Source organism: Ammospiza nelsoni, chromosome Z, assembly GCF_027579445.1.
Source record: "Ammospiza nelsoni isolate bAmmNel1 chromosome Z, bAmmNel1.pri, whole genome shotgun sequence".
Lineage (NCBI taxonomy): Eukaryota > Metazoa > Chordata > Aves > Passeriformes > Passerellidae > Ammospiza > Ammospiza nelsoni.
Genome location: NC_080669.1, coordinates 22,812,696 through 22,824,723, shown reverse-complemented (window position 1 = coordinate 22,824,723; position 12,028 = coordinate 22,812,696). Strand labels below are relative to the sequence as shown.

General features: G+C 37.7%; 1 protein-coding gene across 1 annotated transcript in view; it reads left to right on the top strand.

Moving 5' to 3' along the window:
* Positions 1 to 12,028, top strand: part of LOC132086327 (transcription factor TFIIIB component B'' homolog) — a 52,693-nt gene that overhangs the window by 5,041 nt on the left and 35,624 nt on the right. Inside the window, exons 3-12 of the mRNA XM_059491900.1 lie at positions 636 to 742; positions 1,683 to 1,742; positions 2,098 to 2,238; positions 3,147 to 3,280; positions 4,260 to 4,354; positions 4,940 to 4,994; positions 5,664 to 5,807; positions 7,465 to 7,746; positions 8,072 to 8,246; positions 9,264 to 9,423. Of these exons, the coding sequence (XP_059347883.1) occupies positions 636 to 742; positions 1,683 to 1,742; positions 2,098 to 2,238; positions 3,147 to 3,280; positions 4,260 to 4,354; positions 4,940 to 4,994; positions 5,664 to 5,807; positions 7,465 to 7,746; positions 8,072 to 8,246; positions 9,264 to 9,423 (1,353 nt within the window). The remainder of the gene's footprint in view (positions 1 to 635; positions 743 to 1,682; positions 1,743 to 2,097; positions 2,239 to 3,146; positions 3,281 to 4,259; positions 4,355 to 4,939; positions 4,995 to 5,663; positions 5,808 to 7,464; positions 7,747 to 8,071; positions 8,247 to 9,263; positions 9,424 to 12,028) is intronic.

Genomic DNA, 12,028 nt, shown 5'->3' with positions numbered 1-12,028 from the left:
TTATCTGTGAAGGGCAAGACGTTTGATTCACCCTGCATACATTATCTCTTTGCAGTAGTGTTTTCTGATGATTGTCAGCTGCTCACTGCTAGTTGTCTGTCACACCTCATAACTCTCTATGTATTTATTCTGTTTATAAGCAGTAACAGCGCTTTGTTCCCTAATAATACAGATTTTACAAAGAATTGCCTAAGTTTTTCTTTGATTTGACCACAAGTCTTTTTGGCATGACACCTGTTATTTTGTAGTCAACATCCCAATTTTGAGAGTTTCACAATACAGCAGGGAAGTGTGCTGCAGGCAGGATGGATTTGGGATATTTTTTCAAACTGGTTATTGTCAGAGTTCTGTAATGTTGAATAACTTTTAACTTATTTGTGCCAGGTATTGAATGCTTCTGAAAGAATAAGTTGCTTAAGGGTCTGTAATGCCCTCACTGAGAAAGGGACACTTTTAAGATAATCTTGTTTTCGTTCTTGGGAGTGGTATGTGTGTGTGTGTGAACAACAAAATTCCATGAATGGGGTACTTCAAAAATAAACAAAAGTAATAATAATTTGTGAACTATAAAATATTTTCAGGGTGAATCTAAGTGCTTATTGTTTTTTTTTCTTTCATTTTGATTTGTATGGAAGAAGTTGAAACACAGGCCTCCAGTAATTGAAGGATGTTCTCCACCAGATCGTTCTAAAATGACCATGAGAGACTTAATATACTATCTGCCAGAAAACAATCCTATGAAGTAAGTATGACTTTTTGTCTCTCTCCTTAGGTTAAGTTACTTTTCAACCTCTATAATACTTAAATATGGAGTATTGGCACAGATACAGAGTTGTTGCAGTGGTAACAAAGGCTTCTAGACTAGCTTCTAGTTTTCACATCTGCTTAATTCTAGTGCAGAAGTGAGAATGGAGCTTAGTGTACTTGTTGAAACACACAAACATGTATCTGTCCCTAGTGTTGATTTATCTCTGCAGAAATACAGACTAGTAGAATTTTTTTTTTCCAACTCCCTGCTGTGAAATTTTTAGTTGTGGCTGTTAGGGATAATTGCCCACCAGACCCAGTGGACTTAGGAAGCTAAGTATTTCTCCTCCTAGGTGCTGAAGTGCAAAATGCACTGCAAGACCCTAGTGGTGTTTACCGTGGATGAATGTAGTTGCTGCTGCTTCACTGACATGTTTCACTAATGCAGCTGGCTGTACAGACTGCCACAAACAGAGCGGAGCAGGGCCTTTTTTCCTGCAACTGCCAAAAGCAATCACATGAATAGAAGTTCAGTTATCTAAGTCCTGTTCTTTCACTAGTAGATGAATTTTCTGGTATCACCTGTTATCACTCGCTTCTTAACATTTGTGTGTTTGTGTGTTTTATTTATCACTTCCCTTATTTTTTCTTTTACACTGAATAGTCCCCTAGGGGTAAAAGGCAAGATGCTTTCATGTTACCTGTATCCATACAATGGATTTCTGCTTGAAGTATATTTTTTGTCCTTGCTTGTACAAAAAAGGGCAAAATTTACTAAGCAGAGGTTGTTTGTAGTTCAATGTAGATGTGATACAAAGAGCTGAAAAAAAAGCTTTGTGTTTTTTTGTCTGTTGTGCACTAAAAGCCAGTTTCCTGGAAGAAAGCAGAAATACATCTGTACAAACAATAATCTCTAGCTTTTTATGACATTCTAGGTCTTCATTGGTAGAAGAAAAGAGAACAGAAAGAAGTTCTGCACCGAGTCAAATGAAAGAGTAAGTCTTGATGGTGAAGTATAGTTGGAAAGTTTTCTGTTGTAAAAAACCCTGCATTTCTGTGATAATGCTAAAAGTGGAGGTATATTTTTTACTGTTCAAATATCACCGTCTAATTTATCAAAATTGCAATTTTGGCTGGTATCATGGTTAAAGAACATTTTGCTTTCAACCTTAAGTTTTACATGTTTCCATTTACAGTAGAATAAAAAGCAGGTTTCAAAGTTCACATATTGACTGATTTCTTGATAATGTTGCATTGCTGGGTGGTTTATCAAATTGTTGAATGTCTGTTGAATGAGCAGCAATTCAAAACACTGAACAGTATTTTTGTGTGCTGTCTTAAAAATTGTAGACAGGAAGAGAAAAGTACTCCTCATCATGAAGAAGAGGAGGAGGAGGAAGAAGAGAATGGGGAAGAGAGTCAGGATGGCCCACTTCTCGTTCCTCGTGTGAAAGTAGCAGAAGATGGTTCCATCATTCTGGATGAAGAAAGGTGACAAATTCTGTGCCTGACTCATGGACAGTATTGCATTGCAGCTCAGTTTGCAAATAGAGGACTACTTTGGACGGGGATGAGATGAGTGCATTTATGTTTGAGAGTTGAGCTACACTGACCTAGGAAACAGTGCAAAGATGTGGCAAAATACGAACAGCAGTAGTCTGCATCTTTGTAGTGGCATACTTTATGAGAAATATTTTTGGGGAAAGAGGTAGAGAGGAAGATGACATATTTTATTACTGTGAATGAACACTGAAGATTTGTCAGACTTCCAGATGTCTTCTTCTGTTTTGCTGACTTTTTTGCTTCTCATAGTTAACATGTATCTGCTTACTGTTATTTGGTTATCAGTATGATTTGCTCCGGCTTTGCGTCTTGCCTGTTGCTGCTTTATTCTCCTGTCAGTGTTTTCAGTAACTTTGCTTATAATATGATGTTTAAAAAGTAGATTATCAAATTTCTGAGTTCCCCAAAGGTATTAACATGAAATTTATGCCAAGGTTTAAGGATAAAGGTGGCCTGGTAAAAGAATTTGAAAGTATTGAAGAAGGATATTGAGAGGTTGTCATGGTTTTACAAAATAGCTTTCTCAAATGTTAAAAAGTCCTTTTTTTTTTTTTTTGAAGCTACTTAATTATTTCTGTCTGTATTACATATATACATATTATTTATATTATATATAAAACAGAGAAAGCAAATTTACTTACAGAGGGTCAATAGGGTTGTGTTTTCTTACTGCATTCTCCCATTAAAGTATGTGTTAGTGTAATAATTAAAATTATTACACAATAGACATGCTCACTTGTGGAAAAAAAATTTGAATAGCTGTCGTATAAACATCTACTATATTTTTTCTTAGTAATATTTTGAGGTGAGTCTTTCTTGTGTGTTTTCTTTCCCAGCTTAACTGTAGAAGTTCTAAGAACAAAAGGTCCATGTGTTGTTGAAGAAAATGATCCCATCTTTGAGCGTGGCTCTACAACTACATATTCTAGCTTCAGGAAAAGTTTTTACACGAAGCCATGGTCAAATAAAGGTGAATTTATTTTTGGTTTCAAGCTTTGAGTCTGCAGAAAAGTTATTGTTTTCATGTATGCTTTATACTTGACAGTTTTCATTCCCAGTGGAGTAAATGGATCTATTTACATGTCATGTCATGTAATCTCAACCCTCCACATTCTTACAACAGGCAGAGCTGGGGTATTTACTGTGAAAACTGACATTTTTTAAAAATCCAGTGCCTTTTAATGTGCAGACTGCCTGTACTTTTTTTCTACCATGGAAGTTTAGATGCTGAGAAAATGCTAGTCTGCTTTACCAAGAGCATAATTTTGGATTCTGGTTTACAGATATTTGAGTTCTATATGGTACTTAAGTAGGTTCTTCCCTCATGGGCAGGAGTAGACTGTATAAGGTATTTCTGTGTGGACTGGTTTCAGTGCAAGTGGACAGCTGTGTTCTTTTGAGTGGGTAGGTTGGGTTCTTCATTACTCCTGTTGTGAATTGACTCTTATCTCTAGGTTTGCAACACTGTGCAAGACATTTTACAATTGGAAATTACTTTTTACTGCTATGGATGGAAAAATTGGCTTCAGAATTCATTGTGGTCTCTTTAGAATGCACTCTTTTCCTTTTGATAATGGAGAGGGTAAATTTACATTATGATTTTCTGATTTCTGTTTGTGTTTATGTTCATAATAAAAATGGATATGGACAATTTCAGGTTGGTTAGCTTTGGTTTACTAGCTTTAGAAAGCACACTTCACATTCTGCAGTTTTCTAATAGTTTAGACAATTCTTTCTGTTGATAGTTCATTCAGCAAATGTTATTAGAGGGACCTAGGTAAAATAACAAACATGTTCCATACACACTCACCTGGACTTGCAGCTACAGTAGACAACCTCAAAGTTACTGATCTTATGAAATTAAGTTTACAAGCTGTTTTTATTTCTGAAGAAGGATGGTTTAGTAAATATTTAAGTGTGTGTAATTTTGTCTTTCTTTTCCCTTACAGAAACAGACATGTTCTTTTTAGCTATCAGTATGGTAGGAACAGACTTCTCCCTGATTGGGCGGCTGTTTCCTCACAGAGCCAGAGCAGAAATTAAGGTAAAAGTTAAAGCACTCAATAAAGAAATTAAACATGTGATTTTACTTTTCTTTTTCTTATTTGCATTCCCATGCTTCCTCTACTAGCGTTCGTTGATAATTTTGGTGCGAATTTTCTTGACTGTAGCGCTTGTTTTCTGATACCTGTTGCAAGAGGTTGTATCTGAAACATTAGAATGCTAGTTGAATTTCAATGACTGTATGTAGTAAATGTAGCGTCCTTAAAAGTACTTTGTTTTAGTTAAAGAATGCTGATAGGCCATTTAGACTGTTTGGTGAGGGCCTTCTGTGTTATCTTTTTTGTTGTACACAGCTGGGAAAGTCTTTGGTATTTCAAACCTTGCTCAGATTAAATGGCAGGAAAAGGTGTAGAAAATAATAAAAAAAGTATTGCTGGTGATAAGCTGTGGTAACAGATTTTATATTTAAAAATTAGTTACAAACTTGTGTTCTGTGGATAGGCATGTGAATTTCAACAACTGTAGTTGGTATGTTGCACTGAAGGCATAGCTTGAGCTGCCATTTTGTGCAACATATTGTTGCATTTCTTGCTTAAGATAAACACAGCTGTGCATTTGCTTTTAGAACAAGTTCAAACGTGAGGAAAAAGCTAATGGATGGAGAATAGACAAAGCTTTCAGTAAGTAAATATTCCCTACCCTACAATGAATCATTAAATGGTAGCCCATCTATTTTGATGGTATTTTCTCTGCTTTGCCTTGTTTGAATTACTTAGAAGAAAGGTTTTGCTCATAGATGAATCCAGAGGCTGTGGCATCTTAGGTTTTCATTATAAGTATAGTTCACAACAATGATCTTTAGGTTTGTTTTCTATTTTTTCTGAATGTCTGGTAAATGAGATTATTATAAACTTTCTCTATATTCAGTTGAAGATAATTCTTTTTATTCATGGGAATTTCTAGCACATTTATTTATTGTGAACTGCTTTGAGACTCCTTAAAGACTTTCTTTGTTAGTTGAATGAGGTACGTATGTTCTACAGCAGTATGTTCATACATTATTTGATACTATGGTATATTTAATGTATTTGTCAGTCCTTACATTTTTTGAACTACTTAGTTTATAATTTGTTTTTTAAAGCCAAGGTACCATATTCCAGTCACCTTTATGTCACCTTCAGCTCCTGCTCAAGTGATACATAAAATACTTTCAAGAACTCTCTGTTTAAATGTATCTGACCTTTGCTTTTTAATATTATGTCATGTATCACTGATTATTTTATAAAGATGAAACTTGAAAAACTAATCAACTTTGAAATCTGTTCTGTTTCTTTGCTTTAATCTGATAGAAGAAAAACGACCCTTTGATTTTGAATTCTTTGCCCAGCTGCTTGAGAAGGTCTTAGCAGATGAGGGAAAGAGGAAGCAAAAGACTGTTAAAAGCCAAAAGCCAAAAGAAAAAAAGTCTCCAAGGCCACAAAAGAAGTCAAAAGGTATTTTAAAAGAGTGTTTGAGATGACATTACAGAGCAGTGATCAGTAATATGTTGCTAGCAGAGGAGAAATCATGTAGGGCATCACATATTCCTTCTCTGTTGTAGACAGGACAAGAAGATTTTAGCTTCATAGTGAAAAGTGAAAAAAAAGCTTCACTTTTTCAGATGTAGTTTACTGATGTACAGGATGGTAATAATTAGTAACAGAGCAGAAACATGATACCATGGTGAAAATGGTGCTGTTCCATCATCCGAAGTGCTGATATTCTAATTTACTGAGTGGTACATATCTCCATGAGTTGCTAATGAATTCACTTCTAGAATTTTTTGGGCCAAAATCGTATTTTTGACAAACTCATCTGTGTTGAAAGTTTTCTTGCATTTAAAAGCCTCTTTTTTTAAGGGTTCTGTTTCTCTTTTGATAGTAGTTGAACTTTGAGTCTGAGCAGTATGATTATTTTCAGAGAATGATGTGAAAGTTGTTTTATCTTTCTGGTTTGTTCAAAATAAAGATTACATTTAATTACTGTTGATCACCACTGTGTTTTACTACCTCAGTACCTGGGAAAGGACCTTTGACAGATGTGCTTTAATTAAAAGCAGGTATATTGATACAGTTTCATACATTTTTTGCTGATTTTGTGGCATTGTTCACTTGTTTCTTCCACAAGGACCTATCATTTTTTAAGTGGTATTGTGAAACAAACAAGTGAACATCTTTTTGAAGAGGATGCTAGCTAGGAATAAAGATCTCTTAAAATGGAAGAAGTTACTACTTTTCTGTACCCTTGGTTTTTGATGTGAGTAAGTAAAATATCTCATGTATTAGGACTTAAAACCATGTGGAGAAATCTTGTTTCTACACTTTAGACTTTAGTGGTAGATTAAAGGTATGTCATGCATAAAACAATGTGACCATGCTTTTCTTCTTCTCATTCATTTTGGAGTTCTTAATTACAGAGAAATTAGTTCATTTAAGATGAATAACAAGGAGAGGAAAGTTCTTGGTGGTTAAATAGAGGATCAACTCAAAATGTCCTTAAAATAGGGGTTTAATTCATTAAACCCAGAAAATAACTTGTTATTTATTAGCTAGATAAAATTTCAGCTTCCTTATGTAAGCTAGAATGATCAACTGTTACACATTGCTTTTTTGTATGTATGGCATATATTGGTATATGGCATATATATATATATATATATATATATATATATATATATATATATATATGGCTTTTGGTATATATGGCATATGAAGTATGGCATATATTTTGTAACCATCGTCACCTATTTCTGCAGACATACAATAACTCTTTGTAGGAGTAGCAATGTCTTTTTTTCACTGAACCCAAATGTGACTGTATAAACTGCAAAAAAGCACAGGCACAATAACATTTACTAAATTGGCTTTGCATCCCATATTGACTTTCCCCTGGTGAAGTGTTGCCCCATGTACAGAATATGTTTTGTACTACATGCTGACACTTTTCTGGCAAGTCAGTGACTGATGTTCCCCAGTCCTGCTCATACACCTGGCATTGTATTGGCAGTGATGCATGAGTACACAAATGTTTTTAGTAGAAATGCCTTTGCTCTTTGTGGCTCCTAGTACTCCACCAGACTGCTGACCAAGAGCCATATTGTTGTCTCAATAGGAAAAGCTGCCAGCACAGAAGCTGCTAATGATCAAGATGAACCTCAGGAAGATGAAATTTCTGATGCAGAAACAGAAGCAGATGGTGTGACAGCTGAGAAAGAAAATGAGGAATCTTTGAGCATTTCTGAACGAGCAGAAGAGGTTGCATTAGAGCCTGCATTAGCAAAAAAGAAGAAAAAGAGGAAGAGAAAAGATGATCTTGAACAAGAAGTGGAGAATATTCCAGAAGAAGTGCCTGTTCCTTCAAAAACTGCTGAAGAAGGGAAGTCCTCTAATAAAAGTAAGAGGCAAAAATGCTCACTTACAAATGTTCAAATAGAAATTTTATAGAAAGTCATGGCAAACTTTAAAGTCAAAATTTGCCTTTGATTTATGTTGCTGATCTGCCTTGTAGGAGATTGTCTTTTAAAATGAGCTTTCATTCTAAATCTAAACATACTTTGTTTTAAATGAGAATAGATCTCTTGAATCTTAATAGTTATATCTTTTCTAGTGGGATTTTAGTCTTACATTAACTCTTCTTCACTGTAGCTAGGATTTGATTACTGAAATTCCAAGACGTTTCCCAGAATGTCCAAACTGATTTAATTCCTATTAATTGTCAGGGAAAAAAGTGATACATGATACAAGCAGTGATGGTGATACTACCTGTGGAGAAGAAGTGGATTGTGCTACTGAAGGAAAGGAAAATGAGACTGCTGTTCTAGAGGAAGAGAGAACAGAGTCCTGTTCACCAGTGAATAAGCAAATGGAGAGCAAAGGTGGAGTCAATTTGTGCAGGTAATGTTTATAATGGAAAGTTTAGGCAAAACAAAAAAATAGCTTAAAGTTTATTATTGTTTTTATTTATTCATGATTGCCACCATTTAACTGGCACAGAATATGCAGGTTTCTGAGAACTGCCCTGGGCTCTAGTAAGCTGTTTATGATTTATATACTCAAAATATTCTCTGCCCTAATGGGCCGCCCTTGCAAAATGAATGTACGTAATTACTAAAGTAATTTCCAAAAGTTATTTCATTTTTAAGAGTGTTTAGGAAGACCATTGTTTATCCTAACTTCTAATATTTCTCTTGAAGCACAGGTTGATGATGTTGCTAAGTTGAGGTACTATATGCTTGGAATTTTTATCTGTAATAAAATTATTCTTGTGGGAAAGGAATGATGCTTAGATTTTATTTATGCAGAATTTGATTGAGATCCAAGCTTTTTGGTTCAGTTTTGGGCATACTTTTATGAAAAAGAAAGTGAATGCTTGATTATTAAACTCGTTATATGTGAAAGTGGTAAATTGAAAAATTCATTATAATACTGTGAGTATTATGCTGCTTCAGAATTTTGTGTGTTAATTTGTTGTATTTAGCTGCGTTGTAATTGTTTGTTATTTTATACATAGTCCCAGAAACTTCCATTTTCTTTAGTAGTTCATTAGAAGTATTTGAGGGGACAGTTATTTGCCTTTGGACTCAACCTAGATTGTTATGAAAGATCAGAGGAAAAAACCATTGGCATGCAGTTGTTTGTATTAAAGTTTATTTTCTTAAAAGCAATCAGTCTAGAATAATCAGATGAGATTTTTACATCATCTTATAATTGCAGTGCAAAAGTACAAAAGATGTTTTAAAGCTCATAGTCTGCAAATATTATTAAAATTTCATGAGATTCTCTGAAACATGGGTAGTTATTTAGTGTCAAAAACTGCATTGTTTTTCTGTGCAACTTCCTCTGTCTGTAAGCAGAAACAACTTTTTTTTCTACAAATACACTAATGTTCCTGTATGCTTTTATTTATTTCAGCCTTGAGGATAGCAATGATGTTATACTAGAATCAGAACCTGCTAAATTGAGAGCCAGAGATATTAGAGATGGAGCATCAGAGGAAAGCCAGATTCCAGAGCTACCAGTTTCAAATATTAGAAGCAAGGAAACAGAATGTGTAGAAACTACAGAATCAAAGGTATGACTATTTTTTTATTTAGTTCATCTCAAGATCTTGCCCTTGATCATTGAAAGTGGTTTGTAAATCAAAGCCATTTTTGGATTGTTTTTGTGATGTTTTCACCATCAAGTGAAAAACAATCAACAGACCTAAGAAAATCATCAAAATTGAAATACTGTCATATCTTGTGGGCTTAATGGGCTGTCCATTAACCTAAATGTATTCAGGGAGTATACTGTGCATGCCTGACTTACCTCATAGGCAGTTTAAACAGCTGAACAGTTTAAGTGTTCAAAAGTGAATGACTGCAATATGAATAGCTAGGCCTTGGAGCAGGATTTTGCTGGCGTGTGCTTACTGGCACAGTAAAACTGCACGGTAAAACACGGTAAAACTGGAAACTGATTTGAGTGGAATGCACATTGGGTTGTTTGTGCTGCTCCTTGAATGATCTAGATAATGGAGCAGAGTGTAACCTCAGCAAATTTACAGATTAAGCAAATCTAGAAGGAATTGCTTCCCAAGGACAGACACGCCCAAAGGTTATATTGGCCTCCAGAGGGACCTGGAGAGGCTGGAGAAGTGGGCTACGGGAACCTCAGGAAGTTCAGCATGGGGAGATGCAAAGTCCTGCACCAGGGCAAGAGCAACCCAAGGCACCACTGCATGCTGCAAGCCACCCGGGTGGAAAGCAGCTTTGCAGAAAAGAGCCCGGCTGTCCTGATGGTCTCTGAGTTAAACGTGAAGCAGGAAAGTGCTGTGGCTGCACAAGCAGGTAATGGTGACCTGGGCTGCAGCAGGAGAAGTGTTACCAGCAGGCCAAGGGAGATGATCCTTGCCCCTTGTCCAGCACTGATGAAGCCACACCTGGAGGACTGACCAGTTCTGGGCTCCCTGGTGGAAGAGACCTGGATGCACTGGAGACAGCCCCTCAAAGGGTCACACCGATGGTAAAGGGCTGGAAGCATCTCTCCTATGACAAAAAGCTGAAGGAGCAGGAACTGTTCAACCTGGAGAGAAGGCTCACGGAGAGCCTTCTCTGAAGGATCTGAAGAGATCCCTCTTCCAACAGTTCCACAAAGACTCAAGGGGAGGCCGCAAACAGGACAGAGCCGGGCTCTTTCTAGGGGTGCCCAGTGATGGGACAAGAGACAATGGGCAAACGCTGCAAGACAGGAGGTTCTTCTGAGCACCAGGAAATCCTGTTTCACTGTTAGGGTTACCAAGCACTGGCACAGGCTGCCCAGAGAGACTGTGGAGTCTCTATCCTTGGCAAGATTGAGAAGCTGTCTGGACACAGTATTGGGCAACCAGCTCCAATTGCTTTGTATTGGTTTTACATGTCCTGCTTTTGGTAGCAAGGCGCTAGAGGGATGGCTTCTGTGAGAAGCTGCTGGAAGCTTCTTCCATGCCCAGTAGAGCCAATCCCTGGTGGCTCTGAAGATGGACATGCCACTGGCCAAGGGACCAATTAGAAATGATGGTAGCACCTCTGTGATGGCATACTTAAGAAGAATTGAAAACAAAAAGTAGTTGCAGAGCTGTAATTGCAACCAGAGAAGAGCAGAGAGAGAACATGTGAGAAGAACAACTCTGCAGGCACCAAGGTCAGTGGAGAAGGAGGGGCAGGAGCTGCTCCAGGCACTGGAGCTGAGATTCCCCTGCAGGCCGTGGTGCAGCCCATGGTGAAGCAGCTGTGCCCCTGCAGCCCATGGGGATTCACAGGGATGCAGAGATCCACACACAGCCCATGGAGGTGCCCATGATGGAGCAGGTGGATGCCTGGAGGGGGCTGTGATCCTTTGGGAGACCTGTGGAGAGAGGGGCCCTTGGAGGACTACACCCCACAGAAGAGTGACCCACACTGCAGCAGTTTGAGAGGGGCTGGTGCCCATGGGATGAGCCACGTCAAAGAAGCTCATGGAGAGCTGTCTCCCATGGGAGGGACCCCAGGTGCAGCAGGAGAATGACTCCTGAGCAGTGGGAGCAGCCTCAGGTGATGAACTGACCATAACTCCCATTCCCTGTTTTCTTGCACTGCTGGAGTGGGAGGTAGAGCTGGAAGGAGGGAGAGGTGAAGGGAAGATATTCTTAAGGATTTCTTTTACTTCTCATTATCCTGCTCTGATTTTGTTAGTAATAAATTCATTTGGTATTTCTAAGTTGAGCCTGTTTTGCCTGTGATGGTATTTAGTGAGTGATCTCTCTCCTGGTCCTTACCTCCAGCTGTGAACCCTGCCTTAAATTTTCTCTTGTCTATCCAGCTGCAGAGAGGAGTGGGTGAACAGGTTTGGTGAGTGCCTGGCATCTGGCCCAGGTTAACCCGTTACACTTAATCAGGAGGGTTGGACCAGAGGATCTCTAGCAGACCCTTCCATTCTCAACTGTCACAGACATCTTTTTATGAAAAATCCTTTCCTTAGGATTTTTTCTCCTGAGAAGCTGAGAGGCCTCAGAAACAAAATGTAAGCAATGATTATCTGCTGCTGTTGAATGCAACAGGTGGATCTGTGATTGATCTCACACGGTTGTTTCTAATTAATGGCAATCACAGTCAGCTGGCTCAGACAGAGAGCCTGAGCCGCAAGCCCTTGTTATCATTCTTTCTTTTTCTATTCTTAAC